At 39.3% G+C, this 19,774-nt stretch overlaps 1 protein-coding gene across 1 annotated transcript in view; it reads left to right on the top strand.

Moving 5' to 3' along the window:
- The window catches only part of LOC122797810 (T-cell ecto-ADP-ribosyltransferase 1-like), a 159,434-nt gene extending 140,375 nt beyond the window's left edge, over window positions 1-19,059 (top strand). Inside the window, exon 4 of the mRNA XM_044066332.1 lies at window positions 18,340-19,059. Coding sequence (XP_043922267.1) covers window positions 18,340-19,059 — 720 coding nt within the window. The remainder of the gene's footprint in view (window positions 1-18,339) is intronic.
- The last annotated feature ends 715 nt before the right edge of the window (window positions 19,060-19,774 follow it).

Genomic DNA, 19,774 nt, shown 5'->3' with positions numbered 1-19,774 from the left:
CTCTGCAAACACTCATGTTGACCTGGCAAAACGTTTCACCAGGTGTCAGTGAATTGTGTAACTGTTGTTTGGTAGAGCAACCTTCCAAGTAATACTACTGTTATCAAAACTTGTCAATGGCAAACAACAGCAGTTATCTGTGGAAGTTGTTTCATAGGTTCATAGGTGTTTACTAGGCTAACAACCACAAGGGCCTTTTTAAGTCTAGCCATGCATCCCAAATCTCTGACGAGTTCTGATACCCTTGATAAGTGTAAGCATGGGCCTGGGAGATGAACCATTTACAGATTACCTGTTTGCATCCGAGACATAGGTGCCAAACCAGGGATGAATTTCTGGTTTCCCATTCAATTGTCCAAGTTGCACTTGAATTGGATTAGGAAGGAACTCTGCTTCACATGGATGGGGATACATACCTATCTCTCCAGCATGTCATATTTATATCACATGCAAGGCTTAAGTCTTTAGAACAGGTAATTCTGGTACTGTTTGTTTTGTGGATATGCAAGAGGTCCTTCAGAGTGAGGTCTGACAATGCCCTGTATGCCAGGCATAGATCTCCCCTCAAAAGCCTGTAGGAGACAAAATACAGGGATAGGGCCTTGAGGCGGTCTGCATAGGACATATTACTTGTGCCCTGTATTCTTTTAGTGAGGAACCTCTGTGGATGTTCCTGTTGTTGGATATGCCTGTCTAAGTATATTACAAAGGGAGCATTGTACTCAATGATACGTCTGATGAATGCCAAATACAGTGGAACAATGACTTCCTTGGACTTAGATGCCATACCTTGGTTTATAAGTTGTGCAACATAGAATGATTTCCTCACTACTGTAGACGTGATGATCAAAGGCTAGATTACTATGTATGTCCCTAAGTCCCTGACTACTGGGTCAACTCTAAGGAGTGTATTGTCAATATGATAGTTACCAGGGATGGATGACATCCCAAAGGATACTATTATGCATTTCTTGGCATTTAGTTTGAGTCCATAACTCTGACACCAGTTGTGTGTCTGTGTCAGCCCCTCCTGGAGAACATTTGTGTCAGTGTGAGACTCAATGACCGCTCCTAATTTGCAATCATCTGCAAATTTAGTCAGCCAGAGACTACTGACATTGGCCTTGATGTCTGAGAAGTAAATGCCAAAAAGGAGAAGTCCAAGGACTGATCCCTGAGTGGGTTCCTATCATAGGTTCATAGGTTCATAGGTTCATACTAGGCTATCTGCCCTGGGGAAATTATAAGCCTAGCCCAATTCTGTATGGCTTACGCCACCCCTTGATTTGAGTATACTGTGCCCTTTTTAAGGTTTAGTTTACTGTGCCTCTGTCTAATAGTGACATGGGAGTAATCCCTGGGAATAACCTACAATCCCCCATCCACCTATCGAGATTCTTCTTGAAGAGATTCAGTGAGGTGCTCTGCCTCACATGAACTGGAATTCTATTCCAGAGTGAAGGGAGCCTCTGGGTTATGAACCTGTCCCTCCAGCAAGTTCTATTTATTTCTGTGCTGAGGTTCAAGTCCCTCAAGAGTGTGGCTCTAACGGATTTAGATTTACTGAGGTGGAGCATGTCCATTAATTCTGGATTTTACATAGCTTTGTATGTCAGGCATAGATCGCCTCGAAGTAGGCGGTATGCAACTGAGTAGAGCTGGAGTTTTTTTAACCGAGCAGCATATGGCATCTGTTTGAGACCCTTGATCTTCTTGGTGAGATACTTTTGGGGTCTTTCTAATTTCTGCAGGTGTCGGGTAAGGTACATCCCAAAAGGGGCAATGTATTCTATGATGTGCCTGATGAGGGATGAATAAAGGGGCACGATTACCTCTCTTGATCTAGATGTGAAACCCTTTGTGATGAGGTGGGCTATGTAGAAGGTCTTTCTAACCACTTTGGCAATGTGGTTTTCAAAGGAGAGATTGCTATCAACTTGGGTCCCCAGGTCCCTAATAACTTTCTCTGTACTTAATGGGTTTCCACCTATGTGGTAATTTGTGGGCACGTTGTTTTTGCCAAAGGGTATGACTATACATTTTTTGACATTTAGCTTTAAACCATGGCATTGGCACCAGTTATCTGTCTCTGTGAGACCTTTTTGAAGGATGTTTGTGTCAGCTGGAGAGTTGATTATGGCGCCCAGTTTGCAGTCGTCTGCGAACTTGGTGAGCCATAGTCCTCCCATGTTTGCCTGTACCTCGGAAAAGTATATACCGAACAAGAGTGGTCCCAGGACAGAACCCTGTGGGATGCCACTTGTGACCGGTTTCGAGTCTGACATGGCTCCAGCAACTCTCACTCTGTGGGTTCTGTCTTTGAGCCAGTTTGCGACCCGTCTTGTGACATAGGGGTTTATATTTAAGCTGGATAGCTTATCTAGGATGCCCGAGTGGGGTATTGTGTCAAATGCCTTTGCAAGGTCCAGATAGGCTGTGTGGACTACCTTCCCTTCATCTATGGCTTTGGTGACTGTTTCGAAGAAGTCAACCAGGTTCAAAAGGCAGGATCTACCCTTGATAAAGCCGAACTAGGTAGGATCTAGTGTCTGTAGGTCCCCAATGTCTTTATGAGCTCCATGATGATCCTCTCCATAGCCTTGCAGACTAAGCTAGTCAGGCTTATGGGGCGATAGTTTCCAGGGTCCGTAGAGGCACCACCTTTGTGGAGTGGGACCACTGTTGCTGTACACCATTCTGTGGGCACATATCCTGTAGTGAGGCTGAGATTGTATAGCTGTTTTATTTGAGGGATTAGTTCCTCTTGGAGTTCATGTAGGACGCAACCTGGGATGCCATCTGGTCCCATGGAAGCAGTGTTTTTTGCTATGGAGAGGGCAGCCTTCACCTGAGCATCTGAGATGCTTGGGAGGCAGCCCTCTGCTGGGATAGATACTTGCTCTTTGGGGGGGAAGGGGGTGGAGAAGTTTGCACTGAACCTGTCTGCCAGGATATTGGCGATGTCTGTGGGTTCAGTGTATTTTTTGTCATTTAGAATCAACTCAGAACAAGTCTGGGAGTTGCATCCCAGGTTTCTAACATAACTGAAAAAAGCCTTATGATTGTCTTTGGTGTCCTGTGCAATTTTTCTCTCAAAGCTGGCCTTGGGAATTTTATGAGGGATCGTAATTTTTTGCTAGTACTGATCAGAGATGCCTTCCCTATTAGGGATTTTGCTCTATCATGTAGTAGCTTCCTCCTTCTGTTGTACAGTTTATTTATGGCAGGGGTCCACCAGACTGGGCACCTGCCTTTGGATGATTGGGTCTTGGTTTTGTTTGGGATAGCATGATCCATGCATTCCTGGAGATGTCCGTAGAATGCGTTTATATAGGATTCTGCAGTTTGGGCCATAGTTTCCACTGGCCCTGGGGCCTTGAAGGATTCCACTTCGGTTTTGAGAAGTGAGAAGTTCACTTTTGAGAAGTTTTTCACTGTGGTTTTCTGGGCTGGGGGTGGGGTCGGGATGTGGACATCCAGTGAAATTAATTTATGGTCTGATCTTACCAATGAGGGATATACTTCTGGTGTGGAGCATAGATCCCCTATGATCGAAGTTTTAAAACTTTAAATCATTAAAGGATGAACTTTAATGATCAAAGTTTAAAACTTTGAGTCATGTAATGGAGATTGCCATAGAACATGGAAAGGGAAGATTTCCCTTTACTGCATAGTGCAATCTTGGAGTTGGTATATTTAAATAGTGGGGGGGGGATGCAGAGGGGCTTGCCCGCCTGCATAGAGCATTTTTTGTTTTTTCATCTTTTTTCACTTTTTTTATGTTCGAAGTTCCAAGACTTCGATCATTAAAGTTTGTGCTTTAATGATTCGAAGTTTTGGAACTTAAAGCATATAATATAGACCCCCCCGAGGGACTCCACTTGTGACTGGCCTCTTTGTAGAGGTAGACTCCCCAGTTCTAACTTCCTGGGTCCTGTCTGTGAGCCAGTTGACTATGCACTGGGTGACATACAGGTCTGTACCTAAGCTCTTGAGTTTGTCAACAATGCCCAAGTGGGATATTGTGTCAAATGCCTTGGCCAGGTCAAGGTAGGGAGTGTGAATGATTTTACCCTCATCCATTGCTTTGGTGACCTCCTCAAAGAAGCCCACCAGGTTGGGTAAGCATGATCTGACCTTTATGAAACGAAACTGGGTTGGGTCCAGTGTCTGGAGGTTTATTATATCTTTATTGATCACCTCCATGATAATTCTTTCCATGGCTTTACATATGAGACTAGTGAGACTTATGAGTCTGTAGTCTCCAGGGTCTGTAGATGACCCACCTTTGTGCAGAGGGATGACTGTTGCCTTTCTCCATTCATGAGGCAGTAAGCCTGTTTGAAGGCTACAGTTAAATAGTAATTCCAGAGGCCCTGATAGGTCATGTTTCATGTTGTTTAGAAGGGGTGAGACAAAATTATATCCAGGATGGTCTTTTCTATAGTCCTGAAGTCCTGAACTTCAACTTCTTCAGGGTACTTTGAGTAAAACAATGCAGAGCCCAAGAACACACAATATCTTTAAATTATAACACATGTGATCCTTGGCTCTAGGGTCTTCCTGGTACTGTGCAACAACAGTTGTGGATGGCTATTATGGTACATATTATACACATCAAAGTTCTGCATCACTTTTTCTACCTGTGCTGGAACTCAAAGCCAATACATAATGACTGGAATTAATAATCAGTGTGTGCCATGGAACAGGCCTGATATACCATACAGTGGATTAACAAAACCTATTACAATGTAAAAAGGAAAGTACATAATGGGGTGAGATATTGTTCACTATTTTTCTCATTATTTATGCACTGCAGTCCATGCTAAGAGTACAAATCCCTCCCTGAATCTCCCATGAATATGTTGCTCGGCAGACATTTATTACAAGGTGAGAAAATCCTTAGCAGCAGCAGAGTTTCCTACATTGCGGGTAAACCTGTTACTACACACTGTCTTTCCCTACCCCCTGAAAATGATTCTGGCAACTTTTCACTATAGCAGCTTGAAAAGCACCAGATCTCTGTTACAATAATGTTGTAATGAACCCGAGTATAGTGTGATGACAGCTGGCTTTGAATGCTTTATGAATTATAGTCAGTCAGGATGGTGGATCTTAGTGGACCAAAGCAAAGTTGAATAATTTTTCACTGTATGCTTTACCAAGAATAGTTACTTGGCAAGGCGTACCATAAAAACTTAGCCACATAGCTATTTGGCAAGACATACAATAAAAAAAAAGTCTTATTTCACTGGACTGTGTGATGTCATATGGGTACACAGCATTAAGGTGTACCATTCAGGATAATAGGATAGGAATTCTGTGCCCTCAGGGACTTAGGTTCATAGGTGTGTACTAGGCCAATGGCCCTGGAGCCTTTACAAGCCTAGCCCATAGGATTACCATGGCATCATGGCACCCGACCTTAGTTCCCAGTGTCTCTGTCAAGTAGAGCCACTGGAGTGATCCTCGGGGTAAATTTTCTATTTCCCATCCACTCATCAAGATTTCTCTTGTAGAGGGCTAGTGAGGTACTCTGCTTGACATGTATGGGAAGTCTGTTCCATAGCATGGGCAGTCTCAGGGTTATGAACCTGTCCTTCCAGCATGTTCTGTTGAATATGGTAATGAGGTTGAGGTCTCTGGAGCATGTGGTGCAGAAGGATTGGGATTTCTTTAGATATAACATTTCTAAGAGAGCTGGGTCAGACGTGGCTTAGTAAGTCAAGCTGAGATCACCTCTAAGTAGGCGATATGAGACAGAGAATAGTTGGAGTTTTTTGAGTCTGTCCATATAAGACAAGTGTTTAAGGCCTAGGATCCTCTTTGTGAGGTACTTTTGATGCCTCTCCAGTTGCTGCAGGTGTCTAGTGAGGTACATGCCAAATGGGGCACTGTACTCGATGACTGGCCTAATGAGAGAAGAGTAGAGGAGACAATGACTGTTTTCTTCCTGGATGCAAAACCCTTAGTAATGAGATGTATCACATAGAAGGACTTTCTGACCACGGTGGCAGTGGGGTGGTCAAAAGTGGGGTTGCTGTCAATCTGTGTTCCCAGATCTCTAATAACACCTTCTGTGTTCAGTGGACTGCCATCGATGGTAATTCATGGGAACTGTGTTTTTCCCAAAGGCGATGACGACACATTTTTTGGCATTGAGCTTAAGGCCATGGTTCTGACACCAGTCATTGGTCTCAGTGAGACCTTTCTGCAGGATGTCAACATCACTTGGGGAGCTAATAATAGCTCCCAACTTGCAGTCGTCTTCAAACTTTGTCAGCCAGAGTCCCTTTGTGTTGGCCTGGACTTCAGAGAAATAGATACCAAATAGGAGAGGACCCAAGAACAAACCCTGTGGGACTCCACTCATGACTGGTCGGCAGTCTGACTTGGAGTCAGCTACTTTCATACTGTGGGCTCTGTCTGTGAGTCCATTTGCATCCCACTTAGTGATATAGGGGTTCATGCCCAGCTTAGTGAGTTTTTCTTTGACTCCTGAGTGGGGAATGGTATTAAAGGCCTTGGCCCGATCAAGATAGGCTGTATGAACCACCTTGCCTTCATCCACACCTCTGGTGACTAACTCAAAGAAGGCATGAGCTACCCTTTACAAAAGTAAATTGTGTGGGATCCAGAGTTTGGAGATTCCCTATATCCTTATTTATTAGGTCCATGATGATGCGTTCCATAGTTTTGCATATCAGACTCGTCAGGCTAATGGGGCAATAGTTCCCAGTGTCTGTAGTCTCTCCTCCTTTGTGGAGAGGGATGACTGTAGCAGTGTGCCATTTGGTAGGGATAAAGCCTGAGATAAGGCTGTGATTGAACAGGGCACACAGATGCAGTGCCTGTTCACTCTATAGTTCATGTAGAACACAGCCAGGGATATTGTCAGATCCCATAGAAGCTGTATTCTTGGCCTTAGACTGTGCAGTTTTAACTGTGCAATAGTAACACTGGGTGTCTGCAATCTACTGATATTGTGATTGGTCCTTTGGGGTAGGAGAGAGGGGTAAAGTTGGCACTGAATCTGCCAGCCAGTATATTGACAGTATCTGTTGGCTCGGTATAGGACGTATCATTATGCAGTAGCTCAGAGCAAATCTGGATATTGCCATGGAGATTCTTTACATAACTATAGAAGGCCTTGTGGTTGTCTTTACTATCTGCTGCTATTCTGTTTTCATAGCTAGCTTTAGAGGATTTGATGAGGAATCTCAGCTTTTTGTTGAGGCTGATAAGGGAGGTTTTCCAATCTTGGGACTTCACCTTATTCTGCATCAGTTTCATCCTTCTGTTGTAGAGTTTGTCTATGGCAGGAGACCACCTGATTGGCCTCCTTTTTTTGGAGGAGAACATCTTAATTCTATTGGGTATGGCGAGATCCATGCATTTGTGTACATGTTCATACAGTGCATTGCTGTATGAGTCAGCAGTCATGCAACTATTCTCCATTTGCATGGGTGCCGTGAAGTTGGCCATCTCTGTTTTAGGAGCCCAAAGTTAGCTTTGGAGAAGTTTTTCATGGGGGCTGGATGTGGATTTCCAAGGTAATTAGTTTGTGGTCCGCTCTAACCAGGGAGGAGTTGACTATTGGTGTAGAGCAATGGTTGCCCATGTTAGTAATGACCAGGTCAAGGATATCTCTACCTCTAGTCGGGGTAAGAACTAGCTGGTCCAGGACATTGGAGTTAATGAATTCCAGGAAACGTTGGGCAAGCGTATTGGTACATGAGTAGTTTTCCCAGTTAATGGAGGAGTAGTTGAAGTCTCCCAGTATGAGAGTGTTAGGTTGATTCCTAATATTTTCCAGGGTGCTTAGGAGCATGAAGCGAGAGTCTTGGGACATGGTTGGAGACCTATAGCAGCCTACAACCTGAATCACTGTCTTACCCAATGTTAGCTTCACCTGAAGTATCTCTCTGATGAGTTATGTTGTCTACCAGTCTGGAAGTGTGCGCATCCTTTATGAATGTGGAAACACCACTGCCTTTGGAGTTTCGGTCCAAGTTCTGGGGCCAAAAGGTGTGGAATGAGTTATAGCCTGGTAGTGCAGGGGTGCTTTCTGCTGCTTTAAACCAGGTCTCTGTTATAGCACAAATATCGATGTCCTCCATTTTAAGGAGTGCTTTGAGCGAGTGCATTTTGAGATTTAGACTTCTAGCATTGAGCAGCATGACCCTCAGTTTGCATTTGTTTGTAGTTATTACAGTGCAGCAAAAAGTTCAGTCGGAGGCAGAAACCGCAACCATACAAAGCTTATTGTAAATAGCTATTAACGCCAACTGTAACTCAGTTAAACATGTTTTCATCAGAGAAAGCTCTCTGACTTCATCAGATAACACAGGTGTAATACAACAAACCATTTAAATACCAATTCCATAAAGTATTAAGAAAATTAGTTAATAAGCAATTATCTATTAAAGCAACAAGGTGTAATATGTGCATAATTAATATAAGAAACCAGCCAGTGTAACTTCCTTACCAACATAAAATAATACAATACAAAATATAAAAATAGATAGCTGTTGTTTGCAAAACAATAAATGTTTTAACTTGATTGTTTAATAGTTAAAAAACAATAAAATATATAAATAATGAATTACTAACTACTAAACCCAACTAGCTACCTAGTTTGAAGGTATATCAAAAAACATAAACCATGAATTCACATGTTGTATACACATTTATATAAAAATATCTGGTGTGCCAAGAAGATATATTTTATATATAAAAACATATAAAATACTAATACATAAAATTTGTCCAGTATGTACTTAGTACATGTTTGGAATAAACATAAATAAAAAATTGTTTGTTAAAACATCAAGAAACATAAAAAAGGACAACATAAGAGCCTGTGTAGTAGTTAATATGTGTATTTCACAACTTAGCTGCTCTTAACTTAAGGAGAGGAACAACAGATATATTGTCATTTAATCCTGGTGTCCGGTTGGCTTCTAATATTATTTGCCAATACGTCTCTCGGTACTCCAATTTAGTTTTCCAAGGGCCACCCCTGGCTTCCCTAGGAAGGGTTTCCAAAACAAAAAACAAAAACTTAGCTTGGTTGCAAACTAAAGTATGTCTGAATAAAGCATTTTTAGAGTTTTGTTTTTGAATTTCATACATGTGCTCATATATTCTATGTCTTAGGTGTCTCTCAGTTTTTCCGATGTAGAACCCTTCACATATCTGACAGGTGGCAATGTATACTAGCCCATGTGCATTACAATTGGAGTAAGAAGATGCTGTAATCCATCTGTTCCTATCCGAAACAAATATTTTCTCTGTTTGTGAAATGCTGTTACACTGAGAGCAGGCCCCACACTTGAATGTACCCTTGCGTTGGTTTGAAAATTAATTTGCCAACCCTCCATGTTCAAGTATGGTTTTAATATTGCTACCTTTCCTAAAAACAGTTTTCACTGGTTTTCCTTTAAGATTAGGGAAATCAGTAAAGTAACTAAAGATGTCCCATTCCTTCTCTACTATGTCAGCATTAACGTTGTAATCTATAACAAAGGCTCTTTGTAGCCCAACTGGTGTTTTTGGAACATTACCGGAACCCGTTGCGGAATGTATATTCCCAATGCCTAAAATGGGTTTGTATTTATTGTCCCTGCTTTCCGTCACCTCGTTCTGTATGTTGGTAATAAGTTCATCTGGGTATCCTCTTTCCCGAAACATTTTTGTTAGTTTTTGACACTCTAAGATGTAATCATGTTCGTCAGATGTCATTTGGGATGCCCGGACGAATTGCCCCTTGACTATCCCCTTCTTTTGATACAGGGGATGGGAACTAGTATACTGAATGTAGGTATTGGAAAAGGTGGGCTTCCTATATATGGTGGATTTGAAGCCTGTTTCATCAGCATGTAAGGACACATCGAAATAATTGACTTGCTGTGTTGTAACCTGATGGGTTAAGGTCAAAAAGCTAGTACTTTGATTCAAGTATATCATAAAGTCTTGTATTTGTTCCTGGGTCCCTATCCAAAAAATGCAGATATCGTCCAAAAATCTACTCTTAACTTTCCTGACTCTGTACTGTTTTGTAACTCTGAACAACTATAATCATTAATTGTAAATTCTATTTTTGCACTGCAGCTTTTCTTCCTGGGACTCCACTAAAAATGGTCTTTTTAGGCACAGTTGAATTAATTTGGTAAATAAATGCCAGTAAATAATTGTAACAAGCTGATGTTTCTTTGGAGGTGTACTTTTTGATTTTACTTTTCCCATACTTGTCAGTACACTCACACAAAGGAGAGAATAAGTAAGGAGACTTCCATTAGGGCTATAGAAAGTATATACTCAGCTGATGTCCTCTTACTCTACTGCAGTGTGAAGGCTAGACTTTCAGGTTGAACCCACTAAACCTTGCTTATGCAAAGTCTACTCTCAGGCAAGTATGCACTCCTCAGTGTGGAAAGGTTTAGCTAGGATTTTTTTTTCTTTCATATCACACAGACTTAACACCCAAGAGCAACCCAGGTGGAAAGTGTGCATGTAAAACCAAAGTTCCCTTTCGCTCAACTGGTTCACGTCCAGTCCAGACCTCAAGTGCAGGAGATTTCTGAGTCACACTGTTAATGCAAGGTTACATCCTGCATATGGTCACTCAAACTTTTCATTCATATAGATTCACACACATTTAGGGAAATGTACCCATGTTCTAGCATGCTGTAGGCTCACAACCCTTCTGTATTTTACACCTATGTGTATGTGCTATCAGCTGATGAATTTTCTTTTATTTTTACATCTGTGTCCCATGCATGCTATGGACTCATAAGTTTTATTTAACTTAAACATCCACCTACATATAAGGAAATTTAAAAGTTAATGAACACCAGTCTAATCTAGCATGGCTATGATTCATTACCTGCTAGTTTTAATTTTCTAGATCTACTGTCGTACTAGACTCTCTTAACAATATTGGTGCCATTATCTTATATTCACATGCAAAAATATAAATAAATACATAAATAAATAATACTAACAATAATAACTGGATGTATTGTATGAAAAGATAATTTTCTTTGTTTTTCTACAGGTAGTCTTTTAATAAACTTTCTTTCTAGGGCCACCAGAGGGAGCAAAGACTTTATTACTACATAAACCCTCAAATGCTTGTATATATCCAAAGAGACTAAGATAAACATTGAGAAAGCAAGTCTCTAATTATATGTTTGAAAGTGTCGATGGCAGTGAAGAATGAGTCACACAGTTCTAACAGAATTCTCTGTTTTTTGTTTTATAAATCTTATGTTCAGCAACAAGTGAAATTCTTTCAGGCAATCTTGTAGATCAAAAAAATAAAAGGGTGTGTTTCACAGGTATTAGCAGGGGTTCCTATTACGTTATCAAACGATAACGTAATTGAATGGACAAAACATCAAAACGGACGCATTTTGAAGTTTGCATTGTGGGATCGCAGTACAGCGAAGACTGGGATATTTGCCCTTTCCTCAGTGTAGTGTAATCTTGGAGTTGGAATGTATATTTGACAGGGGGGTGGGGGGCACAGCCCCCCCACAATAAAAGTTTTGAAATGAGTCTGTTTCGATGTTTTGGCCGTTTGATTACGTTATCTTTCGATAACATAACATGAACCCATTAGCAGTACCCATGGCATCTTTTCTTACATCTCTTGAGTCCTATCTTGGGTGCCATAACTGTCAGGTTTTCTTTTATATTCACTTCAACACTATGTCAATAACACATATTGAAAAAAAGTCATAAAAGAGTTAGTTATTAAAACAGAAAAAATAATATTTATTTCCTTTTAAAAGTGGGTGTCAAATGGCATATAAAGAGACATATATTTCATCTCCTTCTGGGACAGGCAATTGTAAACTTCCAAAGCAGATGATTTTTGTAAGAACTTGAGTGTCTTTGTGTTATCCGTACATTATCCAGTAACTATTTTCAAAAACTGAATTATTTGAAATCTTATAGATATTCATAAGCTCTGACTAAACATTTCTGGAAACTTCTTTCCCAGTTGTTTGATTACAACCTAAGAACAGACATTTTCTTTCCTTCACATTGTCTATCAGAAATATTAGCATTCTGTTCATGATGTTAGAGTTAATTTTTTAATACTCATATTACAGAATGACTCTTTTATGACAGAATAAATAATTTAAAAATACATGGCCTAAGTTAAATTACTTGTAAAAAGCCCATCTAACTTTGTTAATTTGTTTTAAGGAAGACTAAATCTCCCACAAACTTGGAAGACAGTGAGCAGCCCTGAAAAGTATATCTGATTGTTAGTTTTTTTTGTTAGTTTATTGAATTAGTATCCAGTTGGAGAGTTAAATGCTGCGGACTATGCTTATGTAGCACAAAAATAGTTCAGGTGATGGGAATGGGTCCATGTATGTGTTCTACATTATAGAATGAAAACTGTGTTTAAGATGGTTACCTGGAATATTAAAAAAGAAACTCTTAAGATGTCTAATTGGAATGCTTGTGACTTACCTAACCAACTTAAGCTGTGTTGTATAAGCAGCTCTCATTGCTAATAACACATTTTAAGGAAGACATTCACTCTACATTCTTCAAAACATTTGTTAGGCAGATATAAATAGTTGCTATACTAGTGGTTACAGTCTCATTCTGTCAAATTTTAGATTTCTGTAAAAACTAGGATGGTGTGTATGCGAAAATTAAAAGTAATTTACGAAAGGCACTTATATTCTGTGACTAAGCTTTTACTATAGCAAATACGCTTTTCAGAACCCACTACTTTATACACTAAAAAACCTTAATTGTTTAGAACTGTCCTATCAACTGACATATGCAGTTTCTTCCCAGCTATAAAATTATGCAACATCTTTCTGCTTGTGCAGCACTAAATACCATTACATTTTTACACTTGGACATTATGATCCAGTGTCAAAAAAAAACTTTGCTCTGTTCACAAACCTATCAAATCTCTTCAGCATGGTCTGAACTCATACCATGTTTGCTGTGCCTGGAACTCCTTACCTGTATCCATCAGGTCAATACCTTCTCTCCAGTCCTTCAAAACCATTCTGAAAGAGTTCATTGCCAATATCTGGTTAAATTCTTGCTCATCCTCAGGATAAAAAATATCCGTAACTATAAACAAGTACCTTACTCTACCTTACACCTCCTTACTTCACCTTCTTCACTCACCTCCTTACTTCAATCAATTTTTCTCCCCGACTGTCTATCTAAATATGCCATAACCCTGCTTTTTCTCCTGCTTCATATTGCAATTCCTGTCTGTATTATACTAACTTACCCTTAATTTCTATAAACTAGATAATATTTTCTCTATGTATTAACTCATTGTCATATAAGTTGTCTCTGTTCTTAACCAATATACTCACATTGGTGCAATTATTTAAACTGTAGATGTTTTTGCATTATTTTGAAAACTGTAAAATCATTGTTCTTAAAATGCATTTTGTAATACTTTAGAGCCTTTCTTCCTGGGCCTCCAATCAAAATGAGTAGATATGCTGTTGGACATTCCCAGTAATCAAATGGCAATAAGTACATGAATACAACTCTCCCTTATGTTATGAAACTTTCTTCCATCTGTCATGGAGACAACTGCCTTAATGAGAGGTCGCATCTCCAGAAAACATCTTACCTTACAATAGCCAGGGTTATAATCTACTGGCTATGACATCTCTGTTCCAAATATAGAATTGGTGGATATTCATTGGACAGGGTGAGAGGTCTACAGGATATAAATGGCACTCTTATTCAGAACAAACTCTTTCTATGTTGTAGAAGGTTTATGTCTCTAGGAATGCATGACACTGAGTCATGGGGGAGGTCCTCTCATTTCTGTCCAGCGCCATGTGTCGGTTCATTCTTCAGTAGCTGATTGAAGGAAACACATCTCTAAGAACTAAAGCCTGTATGGAGAACAGGATGCGTTAAATCTGAACTGATAATGAACATGAATGAGTGTCCTTAGTTATGCTTTGGGATGCTTTGAAAACTGCTTTAGTTGTGGAATAAGTTGTGGAAGAAGTCATCAGGGATCTGGGGACCCAGGTTGACAGTAACCTTTCGTTTGACACTCATGTTGCCAAAGTAGTTAGGAAAACCTTCTACATTGCCCACCTGATCATGAAGGGATTCACATCTAGATCAAGGGAGGTCATCATCCCCCTGTACTCATCACTCATTAGACCTATGATTGAGTACAATGCCCCATTCGGAATGTATCTGACCCGACACCTGCAGCAGCTGGAAAGGCCCCAAAAGTTCCTCACCAAAAGGATAAAGGGTCTCAAAATATGTCTTATGCTGCCCGACTGAAAGAACTCCAGCTCTATTCAGTCGCATACCGCTTGCTCAGAGGTGACCTGTGCCTAACATATAAGGCCATGTCAAACCCAGATTTGATGAATATGCTTCACCTCAAAAAATCTAGATCCCTCAGAACCACAAGGGCTGGAGACTTAAACCTTGACACAGTTATTAATAGAACGTGCTGGAGGGACAGATTCATCACCCAGAGACTCCCTATGCTGTGGAACAAAATCCCGGTACATGTGAGGCAGAGCACCTCGCTGGCCTTGTTCAAGAGGAATCTTGACCAATGGATGGGAGATCGCAGATATACCCCAGGGATTACTTCAGTGTCACTGCTTGACAGAGGCACAGCAAAATAATAGGCATAGTTTTCTTCAAACTAAAGGGGTGGCGAAAGTCACATAACTATGGGCTAGGCTTATAAATGCCCTTGGGCAGATAGCCTAGTATGAACCTATGAACCTATGAACCTATGAATGAGAATAGCAGCAGCCTATGTGAAGGACTTAGTCTTGCCTGGATCATTAATAGGGCATATTTAGTAGATTGCAGAGGTTATATTACCAGGACATCTGAAGGACTATAAACATATGTTGTTGGAAAAATAAAGGCTTCAGAAACTAATAGATGAGACAGAACTATGTTGGCTGTCTGTAGGTTAAGGCATCATGGGTTCAGGGGGAGGCTCTAAAGAATTTGACCAAGTCCAGATCATTTTTTCATTTTCCCATTAACATTTAGTTACTCCAACAACTGTTAGCCTATGCTAACACTTAGTTTAAGTATAATGGTCTCAAATTGAATACAAAAAAATGTACCATAGTCCAGCCTGGTAAACAAAACACTTCCTTGTTGTATCATGTAAATGATACACCCCCAAAGAATGATATTGTCAGCAGGGATCTAGGCACTAATGTTTATAATTCACTATCAGTTCAACACCACATTATGTTAGCAGTTAGAACATATTTTTATCTGTTCAGTTAATTTCAGAAGCATCTCTTCTCAATCCATAGAAGTTTTACTTCCTATGTAGTCACCTTTCACAAGTCTTATTACTGAAAATTCAGTTCCCTTTGGCATATACCTTTCAAATCGTATCACTCATTTTGAGAAATCTCAGAGATTCCTTAACAAAAAAGATTACTGGGCTCAAGTCTCTCATTTATCAACACAAGCAAATAGCCCCATCCTTGTAGTCTGTCCTACTGGCTCCTCTGAATAGATCCTTGTCTAGCTTTTTGTACCATAAAAGGCTATACCTTCTTTGTACTATCCATAGCATAAATTATTTCTCAAATGCATACAACCTAAAATTTCATCAATAGGTTAGATACATTTATGAGAAACACTTATAACCCAATGTATTCTCCATGGCTGGAATATATTTCCAGTCCATGCCAAGCAAAGCAGTACCCTTGCCACATTCAAAGTTAGCCATGACAGTTGATTGGGTTGCCATAAATTTCCCCCAGGTCTATCATACACTTCTAAAGGCAGAAGGAAACTATCTCATTGCTTAAATCCCAGTTACTGACTGGGTAGACTGACAGTCTGATGGTTGCTTAGTATGTACCTAAGAGCATACAAACCTATTCAGAAGGGGAAGTGGATCCTGGAAAGGAAACATAATATTATAAATTCATAACTCATAATTCTGGGAGAGATTCCCTGCACTTTACTTCTTATTAACCAATGTCCACATTAAATTCTGCTTATGAGAATTTCAGATTAGCAGGGACAGCTAAACTGGTGTCTCCGATTCCAGACATAGTGTACCATGATCAGTGTGGATTTGCCTCCTGGAGGCAAGTTTGGATTAGTATTATGAATACTCTGGCAGTAATTCACCATTAAAACTCAGTCATAATCCCTTGCCTGTATTTCAGTCTGGATAACAACAAGGTTTTTGATAGAGTGAGGTTGGCCTTCTTGGAGCAAAACATTTTGATGGTTATGTTACCAGATACATTTGCTCAAAATGATTTTGCCCTTATACAATGACACACAGCTGGCAGTCAAAATATCCAGCTATATTTACCCATCCCTTCACCTGTGTAAGAGTACAAACTAGAGCTTCCCCTTTACTCCATCCTTATTTGCATTTTATAATTAATGCCTAATAGCTTTAAGGACTATGTGCAATGAGTTTGGTGGTGATCTACAAATTATTTCATTGTTCACTGATCATCTGTTGGCTTATGTAACCAGATCTGCTTCCTTCTCACCTCATTTGTGGAGACTTCTAGAATGTTTTTTTTTTCTGTTATCTATTGGATTGTTTGTGGAACTCAAGTGATTACTTAGGAGTCACTTTGCAAGCTTTGTATCCAGCCACATCAAAAGGAAATGTTATGACATTTTAAGGTAGAAAGAAGGATACTTTAACTTAATGGAAATATTTACTTGCCTTAGCCCAGCATAATTAGGCAGTGAAATGATTGTATTATCCTGATTTCTATAAGTAGCTCAAGCCTTTTCTTTATACTGTCTGTTCCAATAAACATACAAAACTGGGGAAGTTAATTTATACTTTTCAAAGAGAGTGAGGGATTGGGTATAGAGTGTTCACTACTAAGCTTATTTCTTGCCTGTTGGAGAAATGGGTTAAGCCAGCCAAAATGCAGGATATATTTTAAGGCAGCACATATTAGGACAGTTATATATCCAGTGTTCTTGTATGCTGCAGAGTAGAAGTCTACATGGTTAGCACTTGCTCGGGTCAAAGTAGATGCAATAGTGGTGTTATTAATTCCACGTGTCCAAATCCGTCTCTTTGAGCAGTTGCTTCCATCCTTCACGAGAGACCCATTAGGGAACTCCTATAGAATTTGAGGTTATAAAGAACCAGGCTTCAATAGATTCTTCCCTAAGGGATTAAATAGATAATCAATGTTTCCCCAAGATGAAAGAGATGAGGCATTCATTCACTGAAGGGCCCAGAACAAACAGTGCTGTCACTATATTGACAGAACAGGAGAATAAAGGAATAGAGGAAAGACAAAAAAAGAATATTCTCCTTCACAGATACCTGTAGATCACCTACTTCTTTCAGAAATATGTGCCACGTGGGATGACTGTAGGTAAGGATCTGCAGCTACATGGACATCATGCAGCCAATTTGATTCAGCTGGGAGGGTAGATTTATTTCAGTATCAAAGACCGTGTTATATCTTACCTTGAAAAGAGTGACATCAGAGTCTTAGACTCCAAAGAAATGTAATGTTGGTCTGCTACAGCAAAAGGCAAGCAGATGGCCTTGCATCTGTTATCTAAGGAAACATATAGCATAGGTTCTGGGTATTTAAGTGGCAGTGTAGTTAACGCACAAAACTGAGTCTCTGACCTGTAATGAATTGTTTCATTTAATCAAAGGTGCAGGGTTGGATCCCTCAGTTCCATTTTCCTTCTTCATGACTTTAAGCAGCACTTAAACAGGCAGTGCTCCCAGGTCACTCCTGAAAAGGGACACTTGTATCCAGTAGGCTTACCTGGTTAACACGAGTAAAAAAAGATGAATACTGCTATTACTATTTCTGAGTTTAATTTGTTTCTGTTTTAGCCTGTTATGCTTATATGACTACTAGAATTGTTTTTGGTGAATGCCCCATTCGTGTAGTTCATGGCTTTATTTCTTCAGCCTTCATTTTACTGCTCTGTGACTTTGAGCAAGTCACTTAACCTGATGGTGCACTGGGATAATTGTAAAATTGGACTAGGTTAATCAAGGGTCTCCTGGACTGCATGACAAGTAATTAGCTATGAACCCATCTTAAAGAGGATTCAGCTACAAATCTGATCAGCACAGTCTACTGTTGATGATAATTCTAGATGTCAGCAAACTGTGCTGTGTGTCAAGATTCATTCATACCAAATCTAAACATTTTTATCACTATTGAGTAATTTAATCTATTAAACATGTTAAAAATCAATAAATCACATTTATAACTGTAGAAATCACTATTTTTTTAAATCTCAGTGTTCGTCATCTTAAATGCTATTTGCATTTTGTTATGTTTTCTTCAGGTTGTATCTCAATATCAAAAGGCATATGGGATCGATGTGGATTATGCAAACTATGCATATGATGATCAGTACATTAATTGTGCACATGATTTTGAGAGGAAGAGAATTAAGCCATTATTTAAAAATGAAATAAAAAAAAAGAACAATTACAATGCTGTATGGAATAAGGCTGCAGGTGAATGGAAAAAAAAACAGTCACATATAACAAACCTTCCTCATAATTTCAAAAATGAATATGGAATTGCTCTGACTGCATATACTATGGAAGGTAATAGTATATACAGTGACCTAAACAAAGCTGTACGTGAAGCTGGAAAAAATCTGAACAGCTTTCATTTCAAGTATCTTCACTTCTATTTGACAAAAGCTTTGCAGAGTTTGCGTAACAAATCTAATAATAAATGCTTTACTGTCTTTAGAGGAGTCAGTTACAAATTTGGCTCTGTGAATAAAAATGTACGGTTTGGAAATTTTGCCTCTTCATCTTTAAAAAGAGATGTAGCTAAAAACTTCAGTAAAGGAAATGGCTTGTTTCATATTCAGACATGTCATGGTGTACGAATTGCCAAATTTTCTGTTTTTCCAAGTGAAGAAGAAGTACTAATTCCTCCATATGAAGTCTTCAGATCTACGAAGAAAAGCAATTCATTTATGTACCTTAAATCTCTGGGCATCTGCAGTAACTATAATTGTGGAATTAAACAAGGTAATCTTAACTAATTCAAACAACAGTAATAATATTTAACATATTTGATATAAACTATGTTTCTAACACTCATATTCCTAAAACTGTAATCTGTATAAAGTGGAGGAAAAACTAAAACAAGTATAGAGTATCGAGGAGTTCCCCATGTAATTTCAAAAATGTCATCTTTAATTATGCAGCAATTTGTGACTGGGAGAAAATATATACTAAATCTGAGGGTGTTGTATCTCAGAGAATTCCCTTTTCTCAAAGTATGGCAATCTCTGAGCTAGGATAGACAAGGGTGTGAGGGTTGCAGCCCCCTATACTTAGGATGCAGGGAGCTTGCTCTCTGCAAAAAACTGATTTTAATATGTAAAAGTAACTTTCACAGATCAGTTATTTATAATAACTCGCTATCGTATTTTCAGTTTCAGGACTCACACTAGTTCAACTTCCTGTTGGGGCACAAATATCAAGTATTTAATTTCATACTCATGGCTTCCATTTATATTATAAAAACATTTACTTGTGTAGAAAATGTTGTAGGAAATGCAGCGGCAAGTAGGAAGGCACTTAAATGCATTTAGTAAGGGAACATCGCAGTTGTAATTTGTGACATTTTACTTACTCGTTTGTTCAGTTTATCCAGATAGTCAACTGGCTAGAATGTAATTCCCTTTGAAGCCAAGCAAAAAAGTTCCAAGAATTCTTAGATAAATATGAACTGCAACAGAATTTATAACAGGG

The sequence above is a fragment of the Protopterus annectens genome, chromosome 3.part1, assembly GCF_019279795.1.
Source record: "Protopterus annectens isolate FY-2018-M chromosome 3.part1, PAN1.0, whole genome shotgun sequence".
Classification (NCBI taxonomy): domain Eukaryota; kingdom Metazoa; phylum Chordata; order Ceratodontiformes; family Protopteridae; genus Protopterus; species Protopterus annectens.
Note: the sequence above shows the minus strand (reverse complement) of the source record. Positions and strands in the feature narration are given on the sequence as shown.